The 20,590-nt window shown below is 54.6% G+C and overlaps 2 protein-coding genes across 2 annotated transcripts; one reads left to right on the top strand and one right to left on the bottom strand.

Moving 5' to 3' along the window:
* Positions 1-224: 224 nt before the first annotated feature.
* CD52 (CD52 molecule) lies at positions 225-1,808 on the top strand. The gene is made up of 2 exons (XM_082862309.1): positions 225-335; positions 1,472-1,808. Exons 1-2 carry the CDS (start codon positions 282-284, stop codon positions 1,607-1,609), a joined length of 192 nt encoding a protein of 63 aa, XP_082718435.1. The 5' UTR covers positions 225-281; the 3' UTR covers positions 1,610-1,808.
* A 1,480-nt stretch (positions 1,809-3,288) lies between these two features.
* On the bottom strand, positions 3,289-20,339 carry CRYBG2 (crystallin beta-gamma domain containing 2; the record flags this gene model as incomplete). Its single annotated transcript, XM_082861277.1, has 19 exons — positions 3,289-3,406; positions 3,501-3,660; positions 4,660-4,818; positions 6,352-6,475; positions 6,840-6,979; positions 8,252-8,381; positions 11,458-11,570; positions 11,699-11,731; positions 11,980-12,106; positions 12,204-12,343; positions 12,623-12,749; positions 12,910-13,046; positions 13,399-13,434; positions 13,675-13,801; positions 14,626-14,765; positions 16,647-16,776; positions 16,947-17,059; positions 17,147-17,194; positions 17,607-20,339. 19 exons carry the CDS (start codon positions 20,337-20,339, stop codon positions 3,318-3,320), a joined length of 4,806 nt encoding a protein of 1,601 aa, XP_082717403.1. The 3' UTR covers positions 3,289-3,317.
* Between the last annotated feature and the right edge of the window lie 251 nt (positions 20,340-20,590).

Below are 20,590 nucleotides of genomic sequence, written 5' to 3'. Positions count from 1 at the left end.
CTCGTGGATGCCTACCTCCCATCCCCTGGGATGTGCCTCAGTCCCTCTCCAGAACCCACCATCTGCCAGGGCTGTAGAACCTAGGGCCTGGCACGCTCCACCCCAAGGTCTGTAGAAAAGCAGTAGCACCCCACCCCACCCTGTAGGCCCTCCTTCCTCTCCCTCCACCCCGCCTCCCTGCCTCCTTCTTGTTCAAAAGCAGCCAAGCCAGAAGAGGCCTGCAGACAGCCCTGCGTTCACCTCCAAAAGCTGCTACAAAGAGGGCCATTGAGACTCCCAAGATGAAAGGCTTCCTCTTCCTCCTATTCACCATCAGCCTCTTGATTATGATTCAGGTAAGAGCAGCACCCCAGAGCCCCCGGCACCATCACCCAGGACTCCCCAGATCTGCCCGGCATGGGGGAGAAGGCATGCAGGCTCCTGGGCACCCAGCCTTCTTCCACGGGAGCAGAGGCTCCAGCAGGGGAACCATGGGCTCAGGGGGCCTGACTCCCAGCCTTCCAGTCCTTCTGGTTGGGATCAGCCTGTTTGAGGGCTGCCCCTGAGCAGGACTGTCTCCTGTACCCGAGGCTGGGGAGCACTTACAGGGTGCCAGGCATACTGAGGCACCCAAGGGGTGCTATGGAATAACAGGGGATTAAGAGGCTTGGGAAGACGGCCCTGAGAGAGGATGGCATCAACCCACAGGGAACCTGGGGAAATGGTCCTATGGGAGGGGGCCGGGAAATGTTCAAATGGAGCCTGATCCGGTTCTGGAGGTGGCAGGAAACCCCCCGAGAGAGGAGCCCGCGCGTTCGGCAATGCTAAGATAGAAATCTCCCACTCCGGAAACAGGTAGAGGCTCGAGACCAACTGCTATTCCAAGAGGCAGCTTGGCGGCATCTCACACGTTAGTCGGTGTGGGGCATGGGAACCATCCAGTTTTCGATCAGGAACAGCCTGATCAAGCATCGAGAACAGCTTAATCTCCATGAGGGGCAGTTCTGGTTGCAGCCTGATCAAGCATTGAGAACAGCTTGATCACCATCTGCTACCTCCTCAGGGGAGAAGCCACACCCTCCCCACCCACTTACACTTTGCCAGGTGCCTTCTCGCCAGCCCTGTCTCATGTGACCCCCATGACTGTGACGGGCTCTTCTCCCCATTCACAAGATGAAGAAACTGAGGTTCAGGGAGGCTCAGGCCCTGGACGGTCAAGGGCTGGGGCCACAGGCTCCCCTATCTCCTACATGCTGGAGGAGCTGGTGGTCTGGTGGACGTGAAAGGAAGGTTCTGTGGGACGTGGACCGGTAACCGCCTCTGACCCTGCCTGTGTTGAGGCAGGAAGCAGCCAACCATCCTCACAGGACCTTGTGGTAGAAGTTGTGGTCACTGGGGCAGGGAACTGAGAACTACTTGGGGTGGGGGCACTGTCTCTAAACAACGAACACGAACTTCAACCCCCCATGAGCTTGCCACACTTCTCTTGCAGATACAAACTGGAGTCTTGGGAAACAACACCACCACCCAGATACCCAGGAATGGGGCCCCAGCCCTCGGCAGCCTGGGCGGCGGCAGCACCCTTGTCTTCTTGACTAACATCGTCATCCAGCTCTTCCACCTCAGATGAGGTGACACGCCCCAGCCCAGCCCTAGCCCCGTGCCCCCAGGACAGCTGCCACCATCACTAGCAAGAGAAGCCCCTCCTTGCCCCATCCTTGGGAGGGGCTGATGCTAGAGATGAGCAGGTTGTGGGAACTGACACGTAGAGCCTGGGGGGCCATGGCCGACACAGCGAGATACTGACATGGAGGGGCAAGCACCACCCAGCCGGGGTTCAATAAACTTGTCATGTACTTGGAGTGGGGTCCCGTGTGTGGTCACTGGACGTCACCAGGCCCAAAGAGCCAGGTCTGCAGCAGCACCAAGGGGCCACCTATAGCCCCATCAGCAGGCGAGGTGGCACCAGCGAGCTCGCACCTCACCTGCCTTGTGCCAAAGTCCAAATGCGGAGGCCCTTCCCCTTCGAATCCCCTTGCAGGGACACGACGCAGAACCTGCCATCTTCACCCTCCCTTTAGTTGCATTTGCTTACCTGTCCCTGCGAGTTTGGGAATGATGGTCCCACAGGACCCCACCCCCACACCCTCCCAGACCCTGGACATCCCCAGTTGCGGAGGCTCAGAGAGCCCCCCACTCCACTGCCTCGGTGTCCTCAGAATGACAGATTCAGAGAGAAGCCCCCCCCCCACCAGCCTATAGGGGTTCCCAGCCTCACAGCCATCCTCCTGTCTTCAAGTCCCCAACCACTGGGGACTGAAAAAGACGAAGAGGCCACTGTCCATTTCTTCCCTGCCTACCCATGGGCTGGGAAGGCAGGAAGGACAACCCTCCTGGGTGCGCGCTGGTGGAACTGGGAGCTGAAGAGTAGGAAGGGAACTCTGGAGAAGCCCCCAAGGGCCTCGACCATCTGCCTCTTCCTGGAGGGCGTTGGCCAAGGGGACAAGTGTCTACCAGATTGAAAGACTATGTCCTGCCCTCTCTGAGCTGGGTTAGGGACCAAGACCCCCTGTTCTGGCTTCTTGGGGGCCAAACCTTTAGGACTTGAGACCAGAGTTGGGGAAATTGAGAGGAGCCCGGGTGGGCAAGGCCCTTTGAGCTGTGGCTCCCACTTGCCTTTCCCACCCCGCCCACTGAGTCCCCACCGCACTGCACTTCCCAGTTTCCACCCCTGGACTTGTCTGCATCCCTCTGCCACCCTCTAGCCTGGCTGACTCCTTCTCATCCTCCACATCCTAGCTGAGGGTTCCCTCCTTCGAGCAGTGTTCCCTGCCCTGTGCCCCTAAAAGGTTTAGGTTCCTCCCCTGTGCATCCCTCCACTTCCATTCTCACCCAGTCACTGAGTGTATCACCGTTCCCATCGGGATCCTCCACTGGACTCTGAGTGGCTTGAGGGTGGGGACCAAGGGGCTTGGTTCATATTTGTGTCCCCACAGCCCAGTGCCAAACCTGGCTCAGAGCAGGACCTGAGAACACATCATTTGGGGTGACTGCATACAAGACCACACTCAGCGGTTAGCCTGGTCCCACTGTTCCCTCTGTGGCAGACGGGGGCCTTACCTGGGCCCCAGAACTGGAGCTGGGAGGGAAGAAGCCCACCTGAGTGCAGGCAAGTAAGAAGGCAGGTGAACAAATCCTCACTCCCACCCCCAAATACCAAGGCGCACAGAGATGAGGACACCTGGGAGCATATTATAAAAGTTTATGTTACAACAAAAAACCCTATAAAAACATTTCATCCCAGGGAGAGCCTCCAGGGCTGGGGGTTGGGGGGAGGTTCAAAGCACACGGACAGTCCAGATCTGGGACGCCCTGTCCTTGGCCAGCTCCCACAGCACTGCGTGGTCCCGGTCGTAGCCCTGGCCACCTGGGGGAGGGGGTAAGAGATGGGGAGATGGTCAGAGAGAGCTGGGGACTCTGCTGCCTGCAGGAGCCTTCTCCCACACACATGCCCAACTTACCCTTCACATCTAGGATCCGGCCTTCAAACATCTGGCTGCAGATATGGCCTGATTCACTGATGCTCCACGTCTGGCGGGGAAGGCGGCTCTCAGCCCACAGCACTACCTTGGAGCCGGTGCTGGGGGTGCCAATCACCTGCAGGCTCATGGTGGGGGCCACCTGAGGCCCCAGGAGGTCGTCAGGCACTGGCCTTCCCCACAGAGACTCCACCAAACCCAAGACACCATTGACACACCCAGCTTTGAACCCTGGCTTGTATGGACTGTGACTCTGGGCAAATCTCCTAATCCTTCTGAGCACTGGTTTCCTTGGGGACGGCTGTTGTGAGGGTTTAATGTGAGAAACCATAAAGGGGCTGGAAAAATATGAGCTCCTCCAGGAAGCCTTCCATGACTGACTCCTGAAGCACAGGCTTTAGCAGCAGACAAGCTTCCACATACTTACTGGCTATGTGACTTTCAGCCAGTTACTTAACTTCTCTGTGCTCGTTTCCTCACCTATAAAATGGGAAGTATAATAGAACTTGCTCCCTAGTGCCCTCTAGGGATTACATGAGGCATTCACATGAAGAAACCTGCAAGGTGCCTCCCTCCAATGCCACCTTCTCGGGAAGGGCTCCCCTTGTCAGAGCTACTGATACTTCCTATTTTCCTTTCTTATTGTATTTTTCCTCTATTGCATTTTTTAACACCTAAGGTACTAAGATATTCTACTCATTTGTTTCTTTCTCTCCCCACTAGGATGCAAGCTTCAGGAGGGCAGGAGTTGTTTCTGTCTTCTCACTGTTATATTCCCAGCACCTAGAACAGGGCCTGGCACATAGCAGGTGCTCAGGAAATGCTTGTGGAGTAGATCTAGCATTATTAATAGGATCCAAATCTGTCACAGGATATCAGAGCTGAGTGGTCCCTTAGAAGCATCTGGTTCAACGCTCTTGTTTTGCAGACGGGAGACAGGCCCAGAGAAGAGCCCGAAGTGCCCAGGGGTACACAGCCTGCATTCTCCACCTCCACCAGGGTCTTGGTGTTTGTGTATCTCTCTGTCTCTCTGGCCAAAGGCTGGGGCCTGTTCCTGACTGGGAACAGGCTGGGAGTCCCAAAGGTAGGCTTGTGAGGGTCTGGGGCCCTGGTGACCCTGTCCCAGTCCCTAAACTGGTACCTGGTTCTTCAGCAGCCCATCCTCGTAGTACCAGATACAGCTGCCTCCAGCTTGGGGCTCAGAGACCACCACGCGGCCCGCCTTCATGTCCTCCACGTGGTCCGGCACTGCCAGGAATCCCCCCAGGGCCGCATTCCAGAGGTGGAAATAAGCCCGGCGCTGGTGAGTGGGGGGAGCTGAGAGTCAGGGGTCTCTGGGCAGGGATGCTCCCACTTGGGCCCCCAATGCCCTCAACTCTGGACCCTCCAGTATCCCAAGCTCCCAAGCTCTCCCGCCTGCCCCAAACCATCCTTGACCCTGCTTCTAAGTCACCCCTCCTTTCTCACACATATGCCGGGGGCACATACATAGTGCACACGCACACAGTTCCACATCTGTAGAGAGACACACAGAAACACTGGCAGATACACCCAAGATCCACATGGTTGTACAAGAGTGCCGCAGATACAAACACATGGATACACATCGAAATGCACGCTCACACTATTTGCTCCCCCAGCCGACTCCACGCCAGGCGCTTATGTTTGCCAAAAGTTTGGATGTGTATAGGAATACAGATGTGCACACACACTTACAGAGAGAAATGCACGCACTACCCATGCTGAAGAGGTACCACAGCAGGGCGGACACTGGGCTGTCAGACGTCAGACCTGGCTCGGCCCCAAATCACCTGGGGGTCTCGGATGGTGGTGACAGTAATAATAGTAATAATAATAATCACGGCTAACGTTTGTTGAGTGCCTAACCATTCAAGCACTGTTCTAAGGGCTTTACATCATTATTATCTTCAATCCTCTAAACAACTCTATCGTACATAGCACCCCCATTTTAAAGATGAGGAAACTGAGGCCCATGGAGGTAAAATACTTGTGAAGATTGCAGAGCAAATTCTTGTCCACTTCTCTGGGCCTTTATTTCCCCATCTGTAAAATGTGAAGGTTGGAGATAATCTCCAAGATTCCTTCTAGCAATGATGTTATAAGAGTCTGAAATAGGGACCACACAAGTTTCCTCACACAAAGACACACACTTTCAACGCTGTCACAAGTACAGGCACGTGCAGTCATAAATATACTCTCACAGATGTACAGGGTGAGGGGATGACAAACATCCCCCCACAGATCACCTCCAGAGGACACATGCATACAAGTGATATCACAGACACAGAAACGCCCTCAGATGGGCACGCGTGTGTGCGCACGCACACACACACACCCCTCTGTGGCCATGCCTCCACATAAATGCACATGCACATAAATGAGACACATGTCCAGACATGCACTCACAGACATACGGAAACACAAGTACAGACACAGTGTTTCAAAGTGAAGTGTGCTTACCACTGGTGGGTGGTACAGGAGATAATTTTCAGGCTTATGTGGATAAGCCTTATTGTTAAAAATTTAATGGTAATGAATTTATCACAATGTCTATTAAGGAAAAATCATACATACACATCAAACCCATGATCTTATAGACATGACTCCTTAGGGTAGGATAAAGTAAAAAAAAAAAAAGGGAGTTGGTTTAGAGGAAAATATTAAGGAGACGATGGTTCAAAAGGAATCATGGTGTGACAAAAATTGTGACAAAAGTACACAAAGGCTGAGTCTGGGAAACATGAGAAACGCACAGACAGACAAACAGCCAGACAGACTGGCCCAGACGTGCTCAACCTGACATGCTACCTACCTGCTTGATGGGGTAGAGGGAGCCCACCCTCTGGGTCCCACTGTACGTCAGCCAGTTGGTGATCTCGCAGCTGCCCACCAGCCACTGGCGGCCCCGGAAGTCGCTGTGCTGGCACAGCACCCAGCTGGGCCCAGCAAGTGCCGCAGACACAGCGAGGAAGACAGACAGACAGACAGGCAGGCAGAAGAGGAGGAGCAGCCGTCAGAACATTCTCCACCTCCTCCTCTCTCATGCCCGGACTCCTCTGCCTGGGGTTCAGGTCCCGGAAGCGGGTAGAGAGGGAGGCTGGGAGGGAGCTCTGGGGTTTGCAGGGCAGAGGAGGGTCCTGGAGAGCACCTCGGGCTGGGGTCCAAGCCCTGAGGGCCAGTGACCCTTCCCCCCTCTCCCTCCTGGCGTGGAGGGGAGTGCAGTAGAAGTGGGGGGAAGACCTGGAGGCCCCCGACCTCCCTCCCTCCCTCGCAGCCCCCGCATCCCCGCGGCACACTCACAAGCCCCCCTTGATCCGTACAGACAGAACGTGGTTGTTGAAGCCCTCGGCTTGCAGGCTCCGCAGCTCCCCACTGAGCTCGATCTCCTTCCCCTCGAAGCACTCCAGGCCATACAGGAAAATGGATGGCTCTGAAAAGTGCTGCGGCCGGGGGCACAGAGAAGGGGTGAGGCCACAAGAGTCCCCAACTCAGTCCCTCTAGTTCCAGACACCCCGACTCCCAGAATGGTCTTTCAGGTTCTCTTCCCTCCTGAGCTCCACCCCACAGGGCCCCTGACTCCTGGACGCCGCCAGCTGGGTGGCCCCCGGGTTCTCAGATGTAGCATGTGCCAGATAGAACCCCCATTGCCCCTCAAACCTCCTCCCCAGCAAATGGCACTTCTAAGATGAGTGACAAGAATAATACTGGTCATTATAGCAGTTCTCATGTATTCAGGGCTTACTACACGCCAGATTCTGTGCCAAGTGCTTTACCTGATCTTATTATAACTTCTCAACTGCCCTATAAACAGGTGATATTATTATCCCCACTTAGAGGGAAACTGAGGCTAGAGAAGGTAAATCACTTGCTCAAGGCCCTAAGGCCAGGCTTCAGAACCAGGTCTGTTTGTCTTCAGAGCCCAGCATGTAGTTGTACAGAACCTGGCTCTGTCTATTATCAGCTGCGTGACCTGAAGCAAGTCACGTGACCTCTCTGTGCCTCAGTTTTCACGTCAGAAAAAGGGAGAAGATAATAGTTATATGGCTCATAGGGCTGTGGTGAGGATTAAATGCCTTAGTGCATGGGAAGCCTTTTACACACTGCCCAGAGCATGGTACAGTAAACACCAGCTGTTCTGCTTGTGCCACTTCCACTGGCCACCCAGTCCATAACCAAGTCCTACAGACTCCAGGTCCTTCATCAGCCCATGTCACTTCTCTCCACATCTTCCTAGTCCAGGACATCATCATTTGTCCTGGATCACTGTAGCAGCAGCCCCACTGCCTTCCTCCCGCCCACCGTTCCCCCCACGCAGCAAAGCCACCTTGCTGTTCCACTCCTCCCTGCCCAGAATCACCACCTCATCGGTCGCCCCTGCTCCCAGCCCACCCCTGAGTGCTAGTCCCTCCTGGCCCTGTCCCACCTCAGTTTCAGGACACAGCACTCTGAGCTGTAATCTTTCTGGGTTCCTTGAAGGCAGGGCTATGTCTGATATATTGCAGGGCTCCAGGACCTATCTCAGCAGGGGCTCAATAAATCCCTAGTAAGCTGACCTGGCTTTGAAGCCCTGGGGTCAAGGGGACCTGGGGTGGTTCTGAAGACTGGGTTTAAGCCCCAAAGCCCACTCAGCAGGGAGAAGAGGCTCTGTGTGTGGGCTCCCCCAGCAGCAACCCCTGCCTCAGGGGTGCCTGGAACTGGAGCAGGGCACTTACCAGGGGCACCTTCTGGAGAGAGCCCAGGACCGTGGAGGCCAGGCAGCCCATGGCTGTGAGAGTGGGGAACTCGCCCTCAGAGAGAATGTGCTGCTCACCCTCAAAGTTCTTCTCATCAAACAGGATCCAGCTGGGGAACAAAGGGGAAGAGTGGGGGGATGTGAGTAGATATTTGAGCCCACCCTCTCCTTGGCCTGCCCAGGCCCCCCTGAGATACAGCAGAGTGGATGCAGACTTGACGGGGATCCCCTGGTCCAGGGGAGGCCAAGGATAAATGGGCATTGCAGCAGCAGGGACTAAGGTCAGACTTAAGAAAGGACTGAATGAAATCATACCGCCCTTCGGGGGAAATTTGGCAACATCAAGCAAAACTCCATGCACAATTACTCAGCAATCCCATTTCTCAGAATCTATCCCAAGGACACCCTTCAAAAACATGAAATGACACATACATAAGGCTATTGATTACACACTGTTTGCAGTGGCAGAGTGGGAGCAGCCACATGTCCATCAGTTGGGGATTAGTTGAATAAACTAAGAATCTGGAGTGTAACATATCAGTCAAAAAGAATGAGGAAGAGTTCTTAAAGGGATATAAAGTGATATCCAAACTGTTAAGTAAAAAAATCAAGGTGGGGCTTCCCTGGTGGTGCAGTGGGTGAGGGTCCGCCTGCCAGTGTGGCGGACGCGGGTTCGTACCCCGGTCCGGGAGGATCCCACGTGCCGCGGAGCGGCTGGGCCCGTGGGTCGTGGCCGCTGAGCTTGCGCATCCGGAGCCTGTGCTCCGCAGCGGGAGGGGCCACAGTGGTGAGAGGCCCGCATACCGCAAAAAAAAAAAAAAATCAAGGTGCATAACAGTGTTTACAGTATGCTTCCTTTTAAAAAAATTGAGATATAATTCACAAACCATAAAATTCACTCTTTTAAAGTGTACAATTCAGTGGTCTTTAGTATATTTACCAGGTTGTAGTATGCTTCTTTTTGTGTAAGAAAATGGAGGAGGAGGAAAACCAAACATATTTGGTTTCTATAATTATATGTAAATTTATGAGTGCATATTTGCTCATATCTTCAAAAAGAAACAATGGATGAATAAACTAACACACACACACACACACACACACACACACACACACGCACAAAAGATTACCTATAGGGGGAGGGAGTGGAAAAGGTAGCAGGGACAGAGATGAAAGCTATTGTTCTTTTAAGTCTTGACTTTGGAAATATTATGGACTGAATGTTTGTATCTCCCCAGAATTCCAATGTTGAAGTCCTAACCTCCAATGTGATGGTCTTTGGAAGGTAATTAGGTTTAGATGAGATCAAAAGGTTAGAGACCCCATGATGGGATTAGTGTCCTTATAGGAAGAGGAAGAAATAGGAGCTTTCTTTCTCAGCCATGTGAGGACACAGCAAGGAGGTGGCCATCTGCCAGCCAGGAAGAGAGCCCTCACCAGGGAACCAAATCAACCAACACCTTGATCTTGGACTTCCAGCCTCCAGATCTGTGAGAAAATAAATTCCTGTTGTTTAAGCCACCCAATGTATGATATTTTGTTACAGTAGCTCAAGCTGACTAAGACAGGAACACTACAAATATTTTATGTAATTAGAAAACAGAATTAAGTAAAAATGAGGAGTATTCATAAAAATTAAAATAAACAAAATAAATGAACCTAACTGTGTATCAGGTTGGTGGCATAACTGCACAGAAAAAAGTATTATTTCAAATGTCTTAAAAACACAATAGTTTGAACTGTACATACCTAACGGGATGTAGGTGAATGTTCTGAGGACAAAAAGAACAACAGAGAGACCTCAAACAGCTTTCACTGGTTTTTACTGTTAGTAGTAATATCAGTATTATGATTTTGAAACACCTAGCGTGCAGATTTTGGTCTCCAAAGAGCATTATGCATTAAAAGCAACCAGGATTCTTTGGGAAATGATTCCCGGTTTGAGGCAAAAAATGTACAAAATGATCCTGAAACATCTTACTGTACCAGAAAAACAAGGAAGTTATTAAAAAAAACTATTGAGGTCATATAAAAAATACCCAGGAAGCAATTTGGAGGTGCTCCCATTTGCCAAAGATGAAACAATTTGAGTGCACAAAAGAACAAGTGACTCCAAGGGCCTGGAGCATTTCATATATATACATAAAAAACCCGTGAGTTCATAACAATACTTTAAAAAATCTTCATTGGTCAGCTCTGGAGGTTGCTAGGGCACCAATTCAGAAATTATTCTGAAAATCGATAGAAAGGGGCAAACACTGATTCTTGGGAAAAGATCAAACTGCCTTTTTTTGTATAAACTATTTCAGGTAAACAAATAGTTGAAAAGGGAAAGTTCTTCTTTATAGAAGTATTCCAGCCAATATATGTATAGGGAATAACAAAACTTAGAAAATCATTTTGTAACCTCTAAAGAAATAATGGGTCTAGGCAATTATCATCAATGGATGCTAAAAATCTTTAGGTGAGAGGTCAGAGAGGAATCTTATAATGTAGGGATCTTCATATCATTAAAAATGGGACAGCTAGACATGTGCCTCCTGATGTGATGCAGTGGGGAGTATACATACCACCTCTAATAGTCTTCTTGCCAGCAAAACAAAACAAAAAACCCTGGATCTCATCAAGCCTCTAGATCTAACTACCAGTTTACAGGAAGTATGGGGCACAGAGGAACAAAACTAAAACACCACCAGGAAGCAATCAGGTAAATACAGAAGATGGGAAACTTACAGGGCAAATTATTGGGTTCTTTAAACGAGTAAATGGTATAAAATAAAAAGAAGGGAAAGGTACTGTTATACATTATAGATCAAATGGACCACATGCAATGTGTGGACCTTGTCTGGATCCTGAGAAAAACAAACCAATTTCACAAAGGCATTTTTTGAGATAACGGGAGGAATTCGAACATGGACTGGGTATTAGGTAATAATAAATTATTGTTAATTTACACTATACTGTCTACAGTTTTTACATTTTCTACTAAAACTTTATTTTGCTTTGTTTGCTTTAAGATTGAATGATTTGGGATAGAATAGTTAATCTTAAGGAAGCCAAAGGAAGGAAATCATTTGCAACAAAGACCTCTAATTACAGCCTCGATTTCCAAGCTGAGCTAAGTGCTTCTGTGCAGGTGCCCCCCGCCCCCCTCCCGCCCCCGTCTCCCCTTCCCCACTTCCTCACCTGCCGCCGTGGACCCGGCAAGACTGGGGCTGGAAGGAAGGGGGAAGAGAGGTCTGGTCATCCTCAAAGGAGATGTGGTCGCCCAGGAAGTCCGGACCGGAGAAAAGCTGAATCTGGCGGCAGACACAGGAAGAGATGAGAGTGAAGGAGGGTGATGGAGTGGGACAGAGAGAATGGGGAAGTGGGGGAGAGATTTGAAATGAGGGAAGAGGAGACATAGGCCCCCCCACCAGCTCCTTACCTTTGAGACAAAGTGCAGATTGTGCTCCCCGACCTGAAGGGAGGGACCGAAGTTTCGAGATTTAAGGGGTGTGCTAGCCCCCAGCCTCAATTCCTCTGGTTTCAGTACTCCCGACCCTTTCCGCAGGTCCCTCACCCTCCAGGTCCGTATTAGCCCCGCCCCTTCCAGGAGGCCCCGCCCCCAGGAGCTCCAAGCCCTGTCGTTCCAGTCCCGCCCACCACTGCTGGGGGACGCCAAGCCCCTCCCCTCTAAGAGGCCCCGCTCCTGCGGCGGGCACACACCTGCAGGACCGGCTGCAGAGAGGCGAGGGCGCTGTTGCTCGCGCCCCAGTCGTCGCAGTTGCGGTACACGCCCTTCTCCAGCACGTACTGCTCCCCGGAGAAACCCACTTCCTCATAGGCCACCCACCTGCAGGAAGGGCGGGGCGCGGGTCAGCGTGGAGGAGCCAGTACCTCTGCTGGAACCGCCCCCGGCCGGCCCAGCTCCCGGAGCTTCCGTCACTCACACGCCGCTGAGCACGTGGATGGCCTGCGTTCTGGGGCCGTGTCCCGCCAGCTGCACATCCGGCAATGCCTCGCTCACCTCCACGCCATGCCCCTCAAAGTCCATGGCCTCAAACAGCACCACCGCCGGGTCCCCGAAGTCCTGGGCCCCAGGGACAGTCAGGTTTCTCCCGCCCACCGACGGAAACCCCTGGGAGTGCCCAGACCCCTAGGACGCAGTCCACCAAGGGACTTTGCGGTGAGGTGATCAGTGTTGGCTGGGGAAAGGCATTAGGAGGGAGAGAGGCTAGACCTCAGGGAACACTTCCAGGTGCTCTAGAGAACAGGGAGAGGAGGCGCAAATTCTTCCCTCAACAGATTGTGCTGGGGTAAGTATGGCTGCGGCCCGAGGCAGAGGGATGTCCCAGTTGCTCTTGCTTACCGTCCGGATGACTCGCAGGGAGGTCAGCGCCTTGTTATAGCCTCCCCAATGTGACCAATCAGCGTATTTTCCCTCCTCCAGCAGATACTGGTGACCCCGGAAACCCTCCTTCTCGTAGCCCACCCAGCTGGGGGAAGGGGGAGGCAGACAAACAGACTCAGTCACAGGAAGCCCGTGGATGTGTAAGAGAGCTGCCCCCACCCCTAGGCAGACCAGGTCACTTCCCATCCCGGAGGGTAGAGGCTAGTGGGGAGGGTGAGGTAGAAGGAAGGGTCCTGAGTCCTCACCAGCCCCCAAGAACTTGCAGGGACCCCACAGAGGCCAAGCTGGGGCTCTGGCCGTCCTCTGGCTGCTGCAGGTTGTAGATGTCTCGGCTCACTTCCCAGCTCTGGCCCTGAAAGCCTGGGGCCTCATACACTACAGCCTGCGGGGGAGAGGGGCTGTGTGAGGTTGGTGGGGAGTATCTGGACCCAGACCCACCCAGCCACCCCAGGATGACTCTGCCCAGCATCAACCCAGAGCTAAGCCCTCCCACTCCCTCACTGAGCCCCAAGCCCTTACCTACCTCCTGTCTCTTCTCTGACCTCTGACCTGGTCCTTACACATCAAAAGCCAGTTCCCAGTTAGCCCATCGGGTTTCCACCCCGCCCCTCCCCAGCCCAGCCTCTAGCCCCCAGCTCCCACCTCTCCCACCTTCTAGTCCAGGCCGTGATAGCCACACACATACAAACACCCCACCCAAAGGTCCTCTTTGACCCTGAGGCCCAGATGCCTACCTTGGGCTCCCCTGGCTTCTCCACACTTGGACATCCCTGCAGAGGAGACAGAGCTGAGACACCAGCCCAGAGGTGCGGGAAGACAGATGGGGCTGGTGACCTAGGGTTTACTTGTTCCTGGAGCCCCTAAAAATGGCCAACCCCATGTCCTCCCTCTCCCCCAACCCTTGGACTAATCCTCCCTCTCCTCCAATCCCATTCCCAATAGGAGCTCCCAGGCCCAGCCTCTTCACCCAGACTACAGGACAAGCCTGTTTGGGACCACCTGCTCCTTACCAATCTCATGGGCTTCAGGGAGCCCACACTGGGATCTGATGCACCCCAGGCCTCTGGGGTGGGGTACTCTCCAGGCTCCAGGATGCAGGGAGTGTCTTCAAAGAAGGGCTTGGGGTATAGAAGCCACCTGAGGGGAGGCAGAGAGGCAGCTGCACCCCAGACTCCTGGGAACACAGATTAGTGGATGGGGTGGAAGGGGTAGAGGGGGGAAAGAAGTTTTGGGGGAGAGGCCCCCATCAAGGGGACTCTGGAGGACATTTCAGGCCCCCATAATTTCCTGCAGCAGCCACTCCATTGATCTCCCCTCCTCCGACCTGGCCCTCTCTAATTGCACACAGCGGCTGAGAGTTCTTTCCAGCAGCCGGACCTGCTTAAAAACTCCTGGTAATTCCCCATTAGCCTCACAATACAGTCCAGCTGCACAAAGAGGCCTTTTGTCCTGTCCCCCTGCCTTCCTCCTGGACCTCACGTCTCCCCACTTGCTGCTTTCTTTGGCCAGAGTGAACTTTCAAAGTCAGTCTCTCACTTCTGGGCCTTTGCAGGTGCTAGTATACTCTTTTCCCCATTCATTCAATTAACAAATATTTAGGGGCATCTACCCCATGCCAGGCCCTGTTTCAGGCATCAGAGATACAGTAGTGAACAAAACATACAAAGTCCCTGCCCTCATGGAGCTTAGATTCTTCTGGGTCTGACTCGTCCCAGCTGAGGAGTCTCCTCCTCCAGGAAGGCTTCTCCGACCTCAGGCCAGTTTGGCGCTGTTCTGTACTCCCACAGCCCCGTGTCTCTCCATCCTGGAACTCTGGATTGCCACTGTCTGCTTGCTTGCCTGGCCCCACCGGTAGACTGAGCACTTCTTGAGGGCAGGAACCATGTCCTGTCACCTCTGTGTCCCCAGCACCCAGCACAGTGAATGTTAAATGTAGGGTTCCCAGAAGAGCCCAGACTCACAGTCCTGCGGAGACAGTGGCAGATGCCACCTGCAGAGGCCTCTCCAGGCCCTGGGGGTCCTCCAAGGCCTTGGTTAGCTTCACTTGCTCCCCCTTGAGGCCCTCCTCAGAGTACAGGCTGATCTCTGGGGTAATGTAGTCCTACGGAAGGAAAGGGGTGGAAAAGTGAAGTATAAAACAACAGCCCTCAGAGACCAGCCACACCCACACCTTCTTCCCCAAGTCTGTCCAGCTGGGGACTTCTCCCCAGAAGCCAGAAATGAATAGAGTGTTCTCTGAAGGTCAGCCAGACAAGCCTGGGACCAAAGCCCTCACTGGTCCCGCACTGGCCCTTTGGGACCTGAGGCCAAAATTCCCAGTGGGAGCCTGCCAAGTGCCATGCCCTTTGCCTTGCAAGGCAATGGTGGCGGGAGGGGCGGAATAGACAGCCACTTCCTGAGGTCTCACTTTGACCCTTCTTTTGTATACAATTCCAGACTGCATACAAATCTCTATGCCTGTCCAGACTGGCCTCCTCAACCCAGGAAGCTGCACCTCATCCCAGGAAGCTGCAGGTCCTCTCTGCATTCTGGGTGTTTCTTCCTCACTAGGGCCGTTTTCATTCACTCACTCCATCAAATGTTTATGAAGCACCTCCTGGGTGCAAGGCATATATATAAGGGCCTGTCCTACCCCTTCGCATTTGGTCTTCCCAACGAGAGTTATTACGCGCCATTCGCAGGCTAGGAAAGTGAGGCTCAGTGAAGTTAAGTGGGCCGCCCCAGGGCACACAGCCTGTAAGTAGCAAGACCAAGAACAGAGCACTGCAGTTTTTCTTCACCGTTGCAACCCAGCACGTCCCAGGTGCCTGATACACCCTAGGCACCCAATCAGTGCTGAATGAATCAAAGGAACCCAGGTCCACTGGACTTAAAAGCCCTTGTTTTTCTCTTGTACCTCATTACCTCCCACGTGAAGATGACTTTATTGTGAGGAGCCCACAGTAAATTGTCCACAAATATTTGTGTGTTTCTGGCGAGGCTTTGAAAATTCTTGTCCCCTCCTTTGCGTGGCTGGGCCACTGCCCTAGTTAAGATTCTCATCCTCTCTTATCGGGAGGATTTCAACAGCTCTGAACTCAGGGTTATTTGTCCTTCCATTGAAAACAACAACAACAAAAAACAAATTAAAAAAAAAACCCAAAACGTCGGCTAGGCCCTGCTTTTAGATCTTTGCGTTCTCATCTGGGTCTCCCTAGTGGCCAGGACGGCTTTGTCAAGCTTAATTTTAGCAGTTTGTAAATTTGTGTTATGAAACAATATTATTTTCCCCACTTTACAGATGTGTAACTATAATAAGACTATGTCTTTTCAAACCACATACCCCTCCCTCAAAATTCAGAGGCTCCCCTTGGCTGGAAATCACAGCCCTTCCTGGTCTTCCTGTCTCCAGAATCCCTGTCTTTTCTCCTCCTGGCAACCAGAGGGATGTTTCTAAATCTCTAATCTATTTATATGGCTTTTCTGCTTCAAACCCAGCCCTCATACCCTAGCTTGACCATGAGTCCTACAGGGCAGAGAGCAGATCTCCCAACCTACTCATTGCCTGGCGTGGTGCCCGGCACACAGCTGACATGAAAAAGCATCTGTGAGCACGTGAATCAGCATACATCCATGGCACCTTGGTTCTGGCCGTGGGCCTGAAAGCTTGGGCCCGGGGTGGGGAGGTGAGTGCTCACCCCTACCCATTTCTGTTGCCCTAACTGAATCCTTCTCCAGCACTAGCTGGAGCTACTGGAGCTTGGCCTCTACCTGGCCCCTGCCTCCCCAAGCCAGGCTGAGCACACCCAGAATCCTTTTCTTCCCCACTGGCTCCGAGGTCGGGACTTTACAGGGGAGGACATGATAAACCCTCTTCAGGCACCGATCCCATATGATCTCTCCCAGAAATTCCAACTCTAGGTACCTGAGGCTGTCTCCCTCCTCAGGGCCTGGGGCTTAGGGTAGATGGGCAAAACCTGGTCCCCCACACCCAGCCACTCACCCGGACAACCCTCCTCAGGGAGCCAATGCCTTGGGTACTCCATGCTGGCCCCAGAGCTCCAAGTTCCACATCTCCTTCAGGCAGGACCAGCTTCTGGCCCTGGAACGCCGGCTCTTCGTATAGCACCCAGCTGCGGGCACAAAGACCTAGGGTCACTGAGTGGGGAGACGATGTACCCACGAGACAGGGCCTCTGGGTAGCTGAGGGGGTTTCTGCCAGGCACTTCTCACTGGGCACTTCCCACTGCCCTCGCATCCCCCAGGTTCACACGCAGGACCCCGCCAGGAACTCCGGACTCACCAGCCTCGTACCACCCGTATGGAAGCCACGCGGGCCCAGCTGGAAGCATCAGCAGTGTCTTCCCAAACCTCCCTGCTGCTGCCTTGGCAGCCAGGCTCCGAGAAGAGCGTCATCTGGAGAAGGCACAGAGGGGGTCCTCAGGCCCTGTCCACAGATCCTCCACCTCCTGCTGCCCCACCCATTTGCCCCCCACTCCCTACCTTTCCAGGCCTGGTGTTCAGTTTGCCCTGGGTCTTCAATGCTGAGCTCTGGAATGGAGAGCAGTGATAGATCTTATGGGGTTGCCTCCTTACTGTCTCCCCCAACCTGCCATTCCAGGAACCCCACATCCTCCCTATGGCCCTCCACCCCCAAAGAGCTGGCCCACAAAGGATGCTACACTTGCTCCCAACCCCCAGGTACCTTCATCACTCTGTCCCTGGAAGCTGTCCCCTTCCCCAGCTTCCAAGATATGAAGCCCTTTGGAATCTACAGTGCAAATCTGCTGTTTGGATAGGGAGACGGAGGCCCAGAGAAATGTGGTCACACTGAACTAGACCTCAGACCCATGCCCCTGGCCCCTGGAGACTCTGCCCCCCAGTATCATGGTCTTCACACCATCCAAACCGTGGCCCAGATGAGGCCAGGCCCCCTCCATTGCCCACCCAAGGCCTCACTTACCCACCCCTCCGGGGACTGGGCACATGCGGGCTTCTCTGGAGGTGGCCTTTCCCTGTAGAGCAGGGGCAGCTGTCCTGGCACCTTCTTGAGCCCTGGTGCCCTGTGGGACGGTAGAGCGGGTGGTTTTGTGTCCAGTAGTTCCAAAGTGGGGGCCTCCTTGAGGGCAGGCACCAGGCCCCCAAAGAGAAGGCTGCCTCCAAGACGGGAAGTGGGCCGGCTGCCTGCCTGCCACTCTGGCCCGACTTCTGGGTGGGCGTCCTTGGCGCCTGCTGTGTGCTTCTTCATCATCTCCAGAAGAGAGCAAGAGACCTGGGGGGGTCGGGCAGGGTGGGAGTCCCAGGAGGGGCCGGGCCTGGCTTTCTCCTGCCTGCGCTGGAGATTTTCACTGTCGCTCAGGTAGGGGTTCTGTGGTTCCTCCTCCTCCTCCTCTCCCTTTTCCTCTTCATTTGCTTCCAGTGCGGGCACCCCCTGGGGGCTGGGTCCCAGCACCCATGGCCCAGGCTGGTCCTCCTCGATGGCAGGCAGCGTGGCATATATGGCCAGGGAGGAGGAGCGGGGGGATCGTGGCAGCCGGTGAGTGCGGAGGATCTCGGGGGGCTCCATACTCCGCAGGGTGTCCAGGAAAATCTCCAGGTCAGCGGTCAGGGCCACCTCCTCCTCCTCCCTTGATGGCTCCGGGAACGTCTTGCCCTCGGTGGAGTCAGGGACAAGCTGGGACTCCAGGCTGGCCCCTGCTCCTATCAGCCTTGGGGCAGGGGGGCCTCCTGGGCTGAGGGAGACCTTGCCCCCTGAGGAGGAGGGGGCAATGAAAGCAGTAGGGCCCTGGACAACTACTTTCTGGGTGGAATATGGGACAGTAGAAGAACCAGGGCCCTGGACAACCTCTTTTTGGGTAGGAGATGAGATGGGGCTCTCCTCAGATTCCTGAACCTCCCCTTCCTGTTTGGGGGGTGGGACAGCAGGAACTGTCAGGCCTTGACCAGCCTCCTCCTTGGTGAGAGGAAGGGCAAGGCTGCCTTCAGTACTCTGGACAACCTCTTTTTGGGTGCTAGGGCTGCCTTCTGGGGCCTGGGCAACCTTGGTTGCTTTAGGGGATGAGTCAGCAGGAACCCCAGGGCTCTGCACTACCTCTTTCTGGGTAAGGGAGAAGATAGGGACATTTTCAGAGTCCTGAACAACATTATTCCTTGGGGAGGATGGAGCAGAAAGACCTCCTGGGCTGGTGACAGCCTTCCTTCTTGTAGAGGATGGAGCAAGAGATTGTCCAGGGACTATAAGAACCTCAGGCTTCACCGTGGGCAGGCTGGTGGCAGCAGGGGGATCTGGATGCCCTTCCCTTTCGACGGAGGGCCAGGCCTGGCGTCCCCTGGGCTCGAGAGTCAGCTGGGCCCTAGCATGAGCAGGTACTTCCGGCTGCTCTGGCGGGTGACCTAGGCCCAGGGAGGGGGTTTGGGTCTGGAGTCTGGGAGAGGAGGGTACTGGTGTGTGACCCTGAGAGGTCTGGAGAGGGAGCTGGGTGGGGCTGGACGCTCTCTGCACGCTTGGGACCTCATGGACCCTGGCATCTGGGGCTTTGTCCTGGTCTCGGTCCGGGTGGGTTGCAGGGACATCCTGGTTCTGAGGCGGGTGGGCGTAGTCCGGGAAGCCTGCGGGAGCCAGGACAGATCCGTCCTCTGGCTCTGCTGTCCCCGTCTCAGGCGGCTGCCCCGGGGCTGCACCCTCTGTGCTGCCCAGACCTGGACTCCTTGTCACAGCAGCCAGGGGCCTGGGAAGCCGGCTGGCGGGTGGGCTCCACCCAGCAGGCACAAGGCTACTTAGCAGCTCCAGGGCCTGGCTGCGGCTGGGTGAGTCCTCGGCTCGGGGGCTCACCACCACTGCCTGCACCACGCGGGCAGCATTGCGGCCCCTGGGCAGGGCCTTGCTCAGGAGCATTGGCCCCACAGAGTTCGTCACAGAGCTGTTCACCTGTCGGTGCACGTGTCCTCCCACCACCATGGTAGCCCGCACAGTGCGTGTCACCTGCCATTCCTCGAGGCTCCGGGAGCTCCCGCCGGTGAGACTCACACCTGGGCTGGGCCTGGGCTCATGGGGCCCATGCACCGGCGCCAAAAACTCAGTCTTGGCTGTGGCTCCTGGGCTCAGTGGCTCAGTCCTGGGGTCCTGGGGACTGCCATCACCCTGGTCCACAGCCTCCTTTGGCCTTCCCACTGGCCTTTTCTCCTTGGGGGGCAGCGTGTACTTTTTGGAAAAGATGGGCCCATGGCTCTGGAGGCTTTTGGACCCAGCCCTGTCCCCGGGACCCTGGTGATTCATAGTCTCTTCTTCCAGCGCAGCAAAGCCATTGACTTCCTCCCGACGGTGGCCATACTCAGACATCTCCTCCTGGCGGACTTCCAGCTGGGCCTCTGATACCAGGGACACCTTGTGAAAACGGTGTTTGCTCTCTTCCTGGGCAGGGGGCCGCTGCCGCCATGTCAGTGTGGTACTCACCACTCGGGCCTTGGCCCGAGCTGGGGGCCCACTGGCCTCCTCCTTGTTGGGCCCCAGCAACGGATCCTGAGGTGTCCTTGGCTCACTGTGGTCCAGCTCACTGCAGAGGGTGCCGGGAAGAGGAGAGACAGGGTCGGGCGTGGTCAGGGTGGCTGTCTGCAGTGCAGAATCACTCCCCCTGCCAAGGTCAGGCTGAGTAACCGCAGGCAAATCATGTGAGCTTTGGAGCCTTTGTTTCTTCATCTGTAAACCGGGCACGATACTCTCAGATCTCCCACCCCTCTCCCTACTTTCAGGTGTTCTCCTTTGCCAGGGTCCTTCAAGGGGTGAAGCTAAGGGCTAAGCCTAGAAGGAGAGAGAAGGGAGAGAGCAGAAAGGCATATGGGTCTGACCCACTGGTCTGTGGATGGGGCTGGGACTCTGCCCAAGGAGCCCTGGGGCTAGTCCTCCAGGAGCTGAAAACTAGAAAACCGAAAAACTGAGGATTAGGCAAG

The sequence above is a fragment of the Leucopleurus acutus genome (assembly GCF_964270905.1).
Source record: "Leucopleurus acutus genome assembly, chromosome: 2".
Taxonomy (NCBI): Eukaryota; Metazoa; Chordata; class Mammalia; order Artiodactyla; family Delphinidae; genus Leucopleurus; species Leucopleurus acutus.
The sequence above is the reverse complement of the archived record's forward strand: the minus strand, read 5'-3'. Positions and strand labels throughout refer to the sequence as shown.